General features: G+C 37.6%; 1 protein-coding gene across 1 annotated transcript in view; it reads left to right on the top strand.

Annotated features, from left to right (window-relative positions):
* The first annotated feature begins 2,195 nt into the window (after positions 1 to 2,195).
* The window catches only part of SYTL3 (synaptotagmin like 3), a 31,800-nt gene continuing 20,561 nt past the window's right edge, over positions 2,196 to 13,434 (top strand). Inside the window, exons 1-6 of the mRNA XM_035538511.2 lie at positions 2,196 to 2,305; positions 3,683 to 3,898; positions 6,673 to 6,737; positions 9,369 to 9,420; positions 10,793 to 10,859; positions 11,854 to 11,926. Of these exons, the coding sequence (XP_035394404.1) occupies positions 2,196 to 2,305; positions 3,683 to 3,898; positions 6,673 to 6,737; positions 9,369 to 9,420; positions 10,793 to 10,859; positions 11,854 to 11,926 (583 nt within the window). The remainder of the gene's footprint in view (positions 2,306 to 3,682; positions 3,899 to 6,672; positions 6,738 to 9,368; positions 9,421 to 10,792; positions 10,860 to 11,853; positions 11,927 to 13,434) is intronic.

Raw genomic sequence — 13,434 nt, 5'->3', positions numbered from 1 at the left:
GCTTCCCTGTGAAGAAGGAATTTGCAGGAGATAATCAAACGGCAACTATTTCTGTACTTTCTTGAAAGCAGATGTTCCTTTTTGTAGCTGTTGTAGAGGGACGGTAGCTCTATAAGATGTTTGTATGTTTTCTGAAAGATCACTAGAGCAGTTTTCTTTGATTTCCACCCCCCCCTCCCCCCCCCCAATAATGACTATCGTGAATTTGCTAGCTCATTCTGATGCTTCAGCAGGATTTTCTGATAACATTGTACATATACCAGCCCTTGGAAATTCTGGGAGTTTACAGAAAGCCTAACTTTCAAATACTGTAATGGCAGTTGTGGTATCCTGTACGGTGTAGAGGCTGTATTGACTTAAATGGAATTGAAGGCTGAGGCATGTTAATTAATTCTTGGAGATATCCTTGAGATAAAAGATTAAAGCAGGTGGAGGTGGCAGAGGTCTTTGAAAACAACACACATTGTGTTAAAAATTGCTAGGGCTTTTTAGGTTTTAACTGAGTAATATCCTGTGAAATTGCAGTTGTTAAGGAAATAAATTGTGATTATGCCTATCTCTGTGTCTTTTGTTTCCACAGGAAACCGATCTTTTTTTTACTTCTTAACACTTCTGTGAAATGCTTTGTCCTTTTGGTGTCTGTTGAAGAGTTTCATGAAAAAAATATAAAAGAATGGAATGCATACTGTTTATATCAATATCAATTATTGCCTCCTGTTTTGTTTGTTTGGTTTTAACCTTAAAACTCTCGTTAATATTTTAAAATAATGATCCATTTGGTTAGATTCTCAGCTGAGGTACATCAGTGAAATATCTGTAACTGCTTCAGTAAACTTTTATCCTTTTGTCTTAGTGGAAAGTCTAACACTATGTATTTAGTTCATATTAACTTTGAAACACCTAACCTGTTTTCATATAGGTATCTTTAATATTTGGTATAGCGTAACTGGAACACTCGTACACTTCCTGTAGTACATACTAAACCTTAGACAGTAGTAATAAAACTGGATATGGTGTCTTAACTGAATTGGATTCAACGATCACGTTCTTTCTCTACTTCACCGCATTAAAATTATTTTATGTTTTTAGTAAGAGTTTTACAAAAGTGAAGGTTATAAAATATATCCAAAGCATGGTTGTGAATCTGTTTTGATTTTTATACTTCTCCTATATTTGTACATTAATATCATCAGTTTGATACAAAAGTTGTTAGTGCGCTGAGCTAGAAATATTACCCATCTTAACTCTTTAGCGTTGGCGTGCATTAACAAAGATAATGGCATTATTGTGTGATAAATGCTTTATCTAGTCTTAACAGAAATCAGGTTATTATTAGAAACGACTCTCAAAGCGTATTTCTCTTCTTTCTCTTAGGCTTGTGGTATTTTGTCTTTTCAGTAAGATGAGATTAGAAAGGGGCATTTCTGTCTCAACCAGCATGGCTTTTCCTGTCATGGCGCCTCGAGGCCTGTGCTTGAAACTAAGATAATCTTTGTTGGTTGTTTCATGTTGACTACCTGAAAAATACGGAGATATGTGGCTGAGTGTTAAAGGACATTACAGTGAGACTCTCTAAAGAACAGCACTGTCTTGAAACCTCTCCCGTGTCTGAATTCCTGTATGAAAGGACTGAGTATAGCAAAATGTGGTCTACAGAAAGTATTACTCAAATGCTATTTGAAATGTCTTGAAGAAGTGAGGAGAAGGGACAATGATGTGTTATTTTTTTCCCTAGATCATGGAATTCCAAATCTACAAGACCAAGTAAGGCAAACCATTTCCCCAAATCCTTCATGCTGCCTCCTGGTGATAGCTAAAGCCGTACCTGGGACCTTGCTGCATGCTCGCATCCCTTTTGGAACCACTCTCAGCAAAAGAAAAAAAAAAAAAAAAAAAAGAAGAAGAACAAGAAGTTCTTTGATATGAAAAAGTCAAGTGCTGTGACCTTGTAACTGTTCATATTCCCTGGGTAGCAGAGATGCTTAAATGATCACTTGTGTGAAGACAGGCATAGTTATTTTTTCCCTCAAGTGTATGACACAGTGAAACATATCACCAATCAAGGAAGAAGACAGACTCTTGATAAACACTCAGATCTCGAGAGCCACATTATATTCTCTAAAGTAGTATCCATCATTTTGAATATAGTAGAGCAGTGTGTCAGGAGTCTGCAAAATAAGTGGAGTTTGGCAAAAATGGCCTGTGAATTTAATCTAAACTTCCTTAAAGAATTGGAGCGAGAGGCTGTTCTAGAAGTCCTGTACCGTGACCAGATGGTGAGAAAAACAGAGGAAGAAAGAGTAAGGTATCTGACACTCCCCTTTTCATGCATTTCTGATCCTTTTTTTTTTTTTTTTTCCTCAGGAGTACTTTTCTTTCGCTTTGCTGTCCTTCTGGGTGTATTCCTTCTTTTATTTGTTGTTAATACTAAGTTTTTATTCTTTGGGAAAATGAGGGGTTATCCAGAGCCTCTTGGATTTACCATGCTACTGACTACTCTGTATTAAAGATGGTCAAATACTGCTCTGTGAATAATCTACTTAATGATTTTTAGTTCTAGGATTTGTAGAAAGTTCAGTTGCTACCTGTATTTCTTCCTCAGTGAGGGCTTTATGACATCCTCATCGTGCTCCTACATATGCCTATACAGTCCTGATAATGAAGAACACTTTCAGATCTGTGGCTGGCTTATTTAACTTATGTTGTGCCAAGACTGAAGTTAAGAATTGTTGGATACCTCCTCATTGTGCTGAATTCATCTCTGTTCCTTCTCCTATTCGACAGAGAGCAAGAGTACTGTGCTTTCTCAGAGGATGTCAATAGGTGACATTGTCTAGGAAAAGGATTTTATTTAACTATTTCACACTATACAAGTGTCTCAGTAGTGAAGGATAAAGGATAATCCTTCAGCATTTTATTTGCTTTGTATTAGCTCTTGTGTAAGGGTTTCCTTGCAGTTTGAACACTGCTTTGTCACAGTGCATCCCCATACAAAACAAGGTATTTGTATTGCTAAGTTAGAAGTTTGTAGTCGTACTTAAATGTGGAAACTTAACCGTTGTTTACAGCAAATGTTTGTGTATATATAACTGGACTTATAAAATGATTGTGAAAAGTAAGTAAGGGCTTATAAACAAAATCTGAATTAGTTAGAAAGTCACTGACATCTGTTGGTGATGTAGGTAACAAAAACATAGATCTTGACTCTTGGTACTTGTCATGGAAGCAAGGTTAACGAAAGGGAAAGGTTTAGATATTTTGGTCAGATGTATTTTTTATTTGACCTTCAGGTGTTGTTTGTTGTCAAATAATCTTGATAAATATGATAATAAACATCACCAAAAGTGACCACAATTTAGTCTCAATTTTTGTATGTGAATGACATGAACACTCGCATACATAATTTTGGTGCTCTGTCCTGAGTGTACGTGACTGACGTGAACAGGACCCCACTTATGCTAGCCTATTACTCTGTATGCACAGTTGTGGTTGCATATATAGCCATAGTGCAAAAAATGCTGTGTGCAGACGCCTTCAGACAGTGCCCACAATAAGGTCAAACTTGAAGGTATAGTTCCAGCTGGTAGTGACATTGCGCAAACAGGGCATTAGCTTGTGACCTACATGGGTCTTGTTTTGTTCTGTTTTGTCTTATTTTATTTATTTTTACGTGGCTGATTAGGAAATTGAAAATGCAGCTGCAGCAGCTTCGATGGAAAGGGGCAAGAAATGTAAGCCATGAATACCAGGAGAGATCTTGTGCCCGATGTCAGAAATCCCTTGGGTTGTTGATGAACAGAGGTGCAGTATGCAACGGGTGTAGTCATCGAGTGTGCTCTGAATGCCGTGTCTGCCTGAACCCCTGCATTTGGAAATGCACTGTTTGTTATGCTCATGGGTAAGAAATGTTAATGGTTTTGATAAGTTCTTGTTTATGCTGATTTTGTTTACATTGGTTTAAATGCTGGATATGCAGTTTGTGTGTGTATCTGTTGCTTTAAACAGTTAATGAACCAAAACCTCTCGTAGAATGAAAATGTTGGATGAAGTCCTGGCAGCAAAGAAGTTGGTAGGAATTTGGCCTTGCTCTTCATGTAGTCAGGACTTCCCTTCCTGTGTTCAGCAAAATGGAACTTCAGGGTAGGCCAGAGGTGGCGTCACCTCTTTTACAAAGATGTTAATTGCAAAACACAGAACAGTCTTAATAACTGAACTCTAGATGGCACTCGTGCTCCTGAGTCAATATCTGACATGCATCAAAGCTAGTTGTTGAAGGTGCTTTTTCTACATAGTATAGCCAATTGCTTGACAATTTCCTAGTCATTATTATTATTTGCTTCATACTGCAGAGGTGAGAAACCTGGATTAATGAATAGTGTGAAGTCATATTTTGTATATATTTTTTAAAAATATGTTAATAACACTATCAGCAACTTTTAAAATATGGTCAGAACAGAGATCCAAGTTTGTTTACGCTGAATTTGTTGTGTTTTTTTTTTCCTTTACTATGTCACCTTGGTTTTGTTTTCCTGGAAACAGGAAGCAATCTTTCTTTTACTGTATTAGTACAATTTTCATATCAAAACACTCCATCATAGTCCCTTCTATTAATCAGAGTCTTGTTAAACCAAATGGTGATGATATCTTTCCACCTTTGATGAAAAATATTTATTATTCTGTATGCAAAGACAGCAAGTCTTGAAAATGAGTCAATGGTTGTGCTAGATGATATAAATCAGTGTATAAAGGGGGAGAATTTGGGTGGAATTTTACTTTATGCCAACACAAGAGTAATGCACCACTTTATTCCCTCTTAAGATGCCAAAATGACGTTTAAATAATGCCTGGGAAATTTAAGGCAAAGTAGCAGTCTTAAGCTAAATGAATTTCTACTAGTAAATTGAAGTAATTTTCTATGCTTTAGAAGAGACTGTAAACCATCACTGAAAAGAAGCTCTCTGAATCCTCAGTTTATTTTGCAGCTTACACATAAAATAGGCAAATTAGCCTCACCTATATTTAGTACAAAGCAGTTGCTAAATTTTTAATGTGTGTATCAAACTTTATACATCTGTTTATACATCATTTATTTGTCTGTTTATTTATACATCAAAAATTATACTATCTGTACCTCATGCTATAAGCACTAAAAAGAAAGGTTAAAAAGTAAACTTTCTTTCTGTCTAGATCGTTCCCTCCACTTGTTATTCTTTTAAATTAGTTTCAGATCATTTGGAAATCTCTAGAGAGCAGCTAGTTATTAAACTGCCTTGTCATAGTGCTGTGAACCCTTAATTATTTCATAAGTTTGTCCAAATATTTAATGGTGAAAACGGGAAGGTGTTATATAAATGGATTTTAAAAAACATTCTGACTTTGAGGAAGTTGTATTTTCTATCTTGCTGATGCAGAGGAATTTTTCGGTGGAATAGACATTATAGCAAAGAAATGGTACAGGATTCACATTTGATCTTGCTTAGTCCCAGTGCGAAGTCCATTAAACTCGGTCACACTTCTTCAGTTGCCTTCAGTTAGCTTTGCATGAGGGCTGCAAATCTTGGGAAATGCAGCAGTGTGGTAAATACTAGTCAGCACCTTTTGTTTACTCTGGTGAGGGAAAAATAGGGTGACTAAGAAATGTAAGAGCTGATTTTCAGGTCCTGGGCAACCATAATTTTAAGTCTTGGTTACTGCTAGAGTTGTTTATTCTGAACAAAACACTACCATCAGCAGCACTACTGAGAGTCTCTCCTACAGACAAATATTGCAGTCCCACACAGTAAATTATTTGGGGCATCTGACTTTATTTCTCACGCAATTGACACTGAGTGGTAAAAAGCAATAGAGAGGTTTCAGCAGTTTCAAAATTCATGTACCTCATGGAGCTGACAGAAAGCACCGGGTCGGGTGATGCTGACACAGGGCCGAGAGGACTGAAGCTGTGCCATGGATGGGCAGAGGCAGGTTGCCGTCTTCCTGCTCCGTGTGCCGAGAGTGCTGCCATGTCCCCAGACAGCTTGGGGCAGCAGGGAAGGGCAGGCCAGGCAGCACTGGCCTGCAAGCCCATGCCAGAGGGAAGAGGCCTTTGGAGAGGCCTCCTGGTGCCAGAACATGGCCTGTCAGAGGTTTCAGGAGTAGCTGAATATCTCATAGGAAAGCCATCATTCACCTGTCCCTGTGTACGCTTCCACCCAGTTGTTTAAACGTGTTTGTTGTGTTTACAAAATACAAAATTAAAAAAGCCTCATGTACTGACAATGCCTGTGCTTTCACCTAGAAGAGGCATAAATGTGAATGGAGCTGGTATGTCATATTTTCTAAAGGAATCCTATAGTTTGTCTGTTTTAACATAGAATAAAGCAGTGCATGGAACGGCAGGCCCAGGAATTTTGTTTCAGATCTCTGCCTAGAGCAGAATTTGTTGTTTTACATGAGCAGTCCCACACAAAAAAAAGGAGGAGCAAGGGAAAAAAATAATAATAAAAAAAAATAGAAGAGAAGAGTGGAGGGAGCCCTTTGTTTGCAAACTCACAGCAAGATCAGTCAATGTTGTGAGCAGTCACGAAATCTTCGTTTTCTGGTAGGATTAAGGACTGTTGGATGGTTAAGTGGTTACTAAACACTTCAAGAAATGCACTTTATTCATTCAAATATGTTTTGCTTGTTTTTCAGAGATGTGAAAGTAAAGGCTGGTGAATGGTTTTTTGAGGAAAGAGCAAAGAAATATCCAGATGAAGGTAATCACTGGAACAGGCCATAAACTGTTGTGCATTTTGTAGTCCTCATTTAAGTAAAATATAGAATGTAGTCTACTACTATATTTAATGTTTCATACATTTGGTGGGAGACCTCTCAGAAGTTATCTTGCCTTGTCTGCCTGTACAATAAATGAAGCGTAAATGCAAGCTAGCAGAAAGCATTTGAAAGTATAATTTATTTTGTGTGAGTAATCAGAATAAGAAAACTATTGGCCATATCGATTTGGATAAATGAACATGTAAGGCTACTAAGAAATTCAATGACACGTGAAGTAAGTATGGAAATGTCAAAATATATGTGCAGGACGGAAATGATCTTGCATTCATTGTTTGTCAAAGTTAAAACTTAGGTTGTTTTCGCTCAGAAAGTTTCAAAGCTTAAAGAAATGATGGAGTGGAATAGAGAAACATGCATAGTTGTAAATCAACAGAAAGCTAAACACCTACTGTTTCTTTACATTCAGCCAGCTGTGCATTTGCCTTCTGTTCAGTCTTTTCAGTGCAATTAAAAATACAAAGCACTAAAAGAAATTATAGAGGATGTGGATGGATTGCCCTATGGGAATGTGATTCACAAATCAAGGAGCTGTTAGTCTTCATTTTTCACCTGCAGTGACTAATGAGGTGGAGAGGATTTCCTTTATCTTTCTGTTAAAGCTCCACTTCAGATAGGCAGCTATTTCCCTTTTGTACACGACTGTACCTTAATATTACAATTTCACTTGCAATATCTGTATCTGACTTAAATTTAAGAATAGCTGGTAAAAAGGAAAGCACTGGACCTTAAATATATCTTGGGAGACTTGAATAAGAAGTTTATAAATGGAAGAATGTAATCAGGCAAATCTTGAGTAGTAGTTATTTGCCAAAGGTAGCGGCTAACATATTAAGAAACTGAATTGCAGTTTCTGCTAAACAATTCATTTAGAAATAAATAAATAAATCACTTAATTCCGTTCTAGCTAAGACAATTTCTAATTTTAATGTATTAGTTGACCAATCTTTTAAAGTGCAGTTGTATTCCATAACCATTGTTAATAATTTTTTCTCATATTCTTTTAGAGAGTCTAAAGCTGGTAATTTTAACATTCTCTAACAGTTACTAGAAAATATGTTGTTCTCAGATATTGAACCTGATATTGCAAGGCACTGAATGTCCCTCTTTCCAGTGAAAAAGTTCTCACCTTGCATTATCAAAGCTTTGTGGGTACTTTGAAGCATTTTGCTTAGTTAATCTAATAGTAAAGTTGTTGAAGTCACAAAGTTCTAAGGATATACAGAAGGTAAGCCTGTAGGGAGAAATATGTTTTGTTTGGTTCCTTTGATTAGACCAACTGATGTAGTTAAAGGAGTTAAAAAATTGAAAACTTTCAAACAGCATTCATCTTAGCTATGTATCCTTCAAGCCTGGAGAGGCAGTGCCCTCTTCTGGTGTAATAATATAACACAAGCGATGTATTCACTGCAAAATAAGTTAAACTGAAACAGTACATTTTACAGTGAAGTTTTCTCATGTTGCAGAGTCAAAAAATGTTACGTGTGTGTGCTTTTTATTAATTTTCTGTAGCTTCTATCTAAAAATTGTATTCTCATAAAAGTGGTAGATTGCCTTTACTGACTAGTAAGTTAAAAATCTAAGAAATCATTTAATGCTACAGTAGCTCAAGATATCAAATATTACATATTAATAATAGAGCATTAACTCTGGAGTTATGTTTGAAATTTGTAACATCAGTAAGTTGATTATTGTTTCTACCACCACCAGGATATGCTACTTGTATGTAAGTAATATAATTAATGATGTCTCCAGCAATGCATGGGTCTCGTGCTGCTGTCTGTATTGTTATTATTAGGAATGATTAGTGATTAAAACCAGTCCAGCTGGCTGTTTGTTGCATGCATTTGGCCCTTCTTTCTGTTTGTGATTACTCAGGAACAAGCTACATTTTCATGAGCCTTCATTGTTCGTGCCTGATGGAGCGCTTGCTCCTTGCTGTTCTTTACATCATGTGGCTGCTCACCTGAGGAATGTGACATGGTTGCTGTTTCCCTACAGGGACAGCCTTAGCAAAGGTTTTTTGCCTGTGTTTGTGAGCTAGTCCATCACCACAGCTGTTTAGTTCTCTAGTAGATAAAAATGAAAGAATTTTTCATAAGAAGCAAGAAATTACAACGTGCCTACTCTTGCACCATATTTTCAAGCTTTCCATAGTGTTTGAATTTTATGGTTTAATTGCATTTCCATGCACTACCTGCTTCCTAGCCCTCAGGAGGCCTAGGGCACTTAGCAACCTGAAGAAGTAGGCCTATTAGCATCCCTACGTGATCGTCCTCAGGGTTTGTGAAGAGCTAGGCTGAATGTGCCCCCTGAAAAAGGGGAAGGTGAAATCATGACAGAATTTGTGTTGCAGGAGAGACGTGTGTTGCCTGGCGTATATATTGATATGTGAGATGGGGATTGATTTCGCTCCTCATTTGCATGTGCATGAACTTCTGTAAATACAGGGGAGTTCCTGAAAAGGCACTGATTTTAAGAAGTGCTATGCAGGCAAGCATTGGTAACTGCTGTTGTTGCAAAGTGACCTTTTTTTCCCCCCCTCTCCTTCACAGGCAGACATGAAACAGCTGGTGCAAAGCTCTTGAAATCTTATCAGAAACTGAGGTAAGACTCATAAAAGGATAAAAGGACAAAAGGTCCTAGAACACTGAGACTTCATATAGGCAATAGGTTGTATGTTATAAACCAGCCAGGAGTTTGTATTTTTTGATTATAAAGAATACATTTCCTTACCTTTTGAGTACAGATAAAAAAGCATAGAAAAATTGACACTGTTATCTCTTGGCAACACATAGAAAGGATCTCAAGCATGGAAGAGAGTATTATTTTTAGAGTAATAGTTTCTTATTTATTTGAAATGAAGGAATGTGCAATATTTTTGTTATATCTCCTTATATTTTCTGTTTACCTATTTTCATCAGTATCATTCAAATTTACACACTACATTCAAATGATGAGAGGTGAAAATTATCAGGTATAATAATTATTAGGTATAGCAATTATTATGTATAATAGTATTTATATTTGCTCAATGGCAGATTTTGCTGATTCAGTAGTTTCAGAGTAAGTATGAGACAAGAAACTCTGTATGCAGGAAGATGCATCTGTTTACCAAAATTTAATACAAGTAAAAAATCCACTTTATACTGAATAAATATTTTGAAGGTTTGAGGCCTAAGCATAACTATGCCTAAGATATTACCAGTGATATGTAATGCAATAACAGTCTACTTAAACTATGTTGTACAAAAGAAAACCTATTCCTTTAAAAAAAAAAAAAAAGATACAAAGATGGCAACAATTTTCTGATAATTATCTGGCAAAGCATAGCTGCATAAGATAGAAACTTGTAGACAGATAGATAAGATCCTAAACTGGGCTGCATAAGGCCTTGCTTTTACCTAGATACAGTAAAAGTAAAAGCAAATCAAACTTTACTGGCTGCCTTTAGGGTCTGTGATTGTTTTGTGATAACAGACTGTAGTCAGATTTTTTTTTTTTTTTTCTTTAACAGACCAGGGCTATTTACAACAGACGAAATGGCTGGAATGCTGTAAAAGGGCTCTGACAGCCCTGGGCCCAGGCAAGGAAGGGTCTTTACAGTATTGTAAATAAAGATAGCTGTTTTCTGACAACATCTCTGAAACAGAAATGGGGCACGTTACACATGGGTTGTGTTTCAGCACTTGGGACACAAATTGTAATGCTGCCAAACAAAGTCTGTCCTGAATTAGATCTTTCTCACTGTTGTAAGTTAATAATTCTGCCTAGAGAAGATAGAAAGGCAATCTTAATTCTTACAAGCACAGGCAGTAAGCCTGTGCTGCAGCTCTTAAAGACACAAGATCTTAACCCAGATCCTCATATTTCAGGAGAGACAGATAATAAAGATACTGTGCATGTATTTGGCTCATTTATCCATTTATTAGCATAATACATTGATTTTTGCACTGTTTGTTGTCTCTTACATTTCTAGTAAAATTTCTGTTGTACCTCCAACTCCACCTCCTTTCACTGAATGCTCTGCAGGAAGTAACGCGAAGGTAAATGTACATATGTGTGAAATATAAGTACATATTCGTGCACCTCTTAGAGGGCCATCATATGAAAAGACTGTCTGCAGAAATGCAGTAAACGGCAACAGCTGCTCTAACATCATATTGCAATATAAAAACTGTCTTCTGCTTCTGTCACTTTTTTTATGCTGTATTGGTAGTAGGTTGGAGTCTCATGAGACATGTTTTCAATTAGTTCTCAGTTGTTGAGGGAAGTGATTAACCCCTTCTACTTGGCACTTGCATCTAGAGTACTGCCTCTGGTTTTGGATTCCTCACTATAGAATAGGAAAGATATTGGTGAATTGGGAGCACGTTTAGTAGAGAGGCACCAAGAAGGGTGGGGTTCAAGCACTTCTGTAAGGAAAAGCTGGTGGACTGGGGCTTCTTCAACCTGGGGCAAAGATGGCTTTAGTGGATCTGACCTCTTTAGCATTTATGGGGGGGTCAGCAAGATGACAGAGCTGGGCTCTTCCCAACAGTTCATGGCAGGAGGAGGGGACACAACAGGCACAAGTCGAAATAAGAGAGGTTCAGACCATAATCCAGGAATCCCTTCCTCGCCCTGAGGATGGTTAGGCAGCAGATCAGGTTGCCCAGAGATGCTGTGTGGTCTCTATAATCTCTGCCTGGAGAGTTTCAAGGCCCAACAGGAGAGAGCACTGAGCAACCTGGTCTGAGCTCACAGCTGAGCCTGCTGCAACTGGGAGGTTGGATTTAGACCTTTTGAGCTTCCCTCCAGCCTGGGTGATGTTGTGATCCTACGATATTCAGCAGTTATTGATAAAGCGATCATTATTGTGTGTTACTTTGATTGCTGAGAGAAAAAAAAGTGATTTTGATGGTTTGTGTTACAGCTTTTGCATAAGAGTTGCTAGTGGACAGGATAGTAGGGCACACTTACCATTTGCTTGTTATGTGACCATGGAAACTTTAAAACAGCAAATACTATGTTTTCTTACTCATGGACTCTCATCTGCAGGATCTCAGTCAGTCCAAAAGTTTTAATAAATCTGTGGAAAACTTGTTCTTGTCTCTCACAACGCGTATAAAAAGTAAGTAGATTTCACTACTTTGTCATCCTAGGATAACTTAGTCAAATGCTTCATTTTTTTGGGCCAAATTGATGTCCGTAAGATAGTTATAAACAAAGGGTATTGACTAATGGTTGAAATGACTAATGCCAAGACTGAGCCAAGCAGAAAAATAATACAGTAAGTCTAATTCTCCTTCAGTATTCTGCTGTTTATTTAATAAGCTGATGCTACCAACCAAAAATGCCTTTCTTGTAAAGATGTAAAAAGACTGCATAATGTTATTTTAAAGTTTACTGGATGTTCAGATGCAGTGTATTTAACTCAAGTTACTACAGAGTAATACCTACCTTCTCCTGTGGTGATCTTCATGTTAACTATTTAACTGAACTCAACTGATCCCGTGAGTGAACCTATCGTGTAATGGAAGTAGAGTTTAACATTTTATTGTTTAACATTTTATTTCTCTAGCATTTTTCAAGAGGTCTTCTTTCTCAGTCTGTCCAGTGGTATTTTTTTTCCTTTTTTTTTTTTTTTTTCAGTGTGCACTTTTAAGAACCTGCCAGTCCTAACTCTTTGTTCATTCTGATACTTTTGGTTCCTTCCATTCACTTTTGCTGCCTGTTGTTCTTTAGGCTGCAGGCTGTGTATGTACCTCTAAGGCTTACTACACTGGGGACAGCCTGTCTGTGTGAAGAAGAGATTGAAGGCATCAATGACCAGAGGAAAACTACCTCTGAGCTTTATGAAGATTACAGGAGCTTGCAGATTTGCATGCATTTGAACCAACCTTAGCATTTTCTTACTAGCTTCATCTTAGACAACCCCAAATATAAGACTAGACCTGAATAAATATGGCTTTAGTGTTTCCCCCTAACTCTTTTCTTAGCCCTTAATCACAGTTTCCTCTGACTTCTTCCATCAATCCTATTAACTACACAAATTTAATGTTGTGTATATATGAACAAATATTAAAGATATGCAGAGACATAATATCTGCCTCCCCTGAACAGAAGTGTGGTGCAGGGTGCCATAGGATACTTCGTTACTGGAATTGCATAGCCGAAGCAGCACAGAGTTGGATGCAAATTAATTTCCTCTGCTTTCTGTTAGTTTGCAGCCTGGTCATAACCTGCAGTTACTGGACTGCAGTCCAGACCCCATCAGGACTGCAGCAAGCGACTTTAATAGTAAAAGGAAGGTCCTACTCCCCCCGCATCTTTCCTCTGTCATGTTTCTGGTCTCATGCTGCCATTGCTTAACCTGAATTAGCACCAGTGTTTCTAGACCTCTCTGGAAGCTAATTTAGCTAATTAAAAGAGCAGACCAAACAAATGGGTAGTTTTCTGCTGCTTTATTGAGTTAAATAGGCTGAAGGTTGGAGCCTGCACAATAGTGGGTGCTGGGCCATGTGGCCAGGAGCCAGGGAGCACAAAGCAGTGGTTGCAGAGGGGTACGGCAGCAAGTTGTTAGGTCAGCTCTTCTGTATGTGAAACCCCACTCAATTGCTGTCATCCTCAGTTAGGATA

This window comes from Cygnus atratus, chromosome 3, assembly GCF_013377495.2.
Source record: "Cygnus atratus isolate AKBS03 ecotype Queensland, Australia chromosome 3, CAtr_DNAZoo_HiC_assembly, whole genome shotgun sequence".
NCBI lineage: Eukaryota > Metazoa > Chordata > Aves > Anseriformes > Anatidae > Cygnus > Cygnus atratus.
This window is presented reverse-complemented; position numbering and strand designations above follow the sequence as displayed.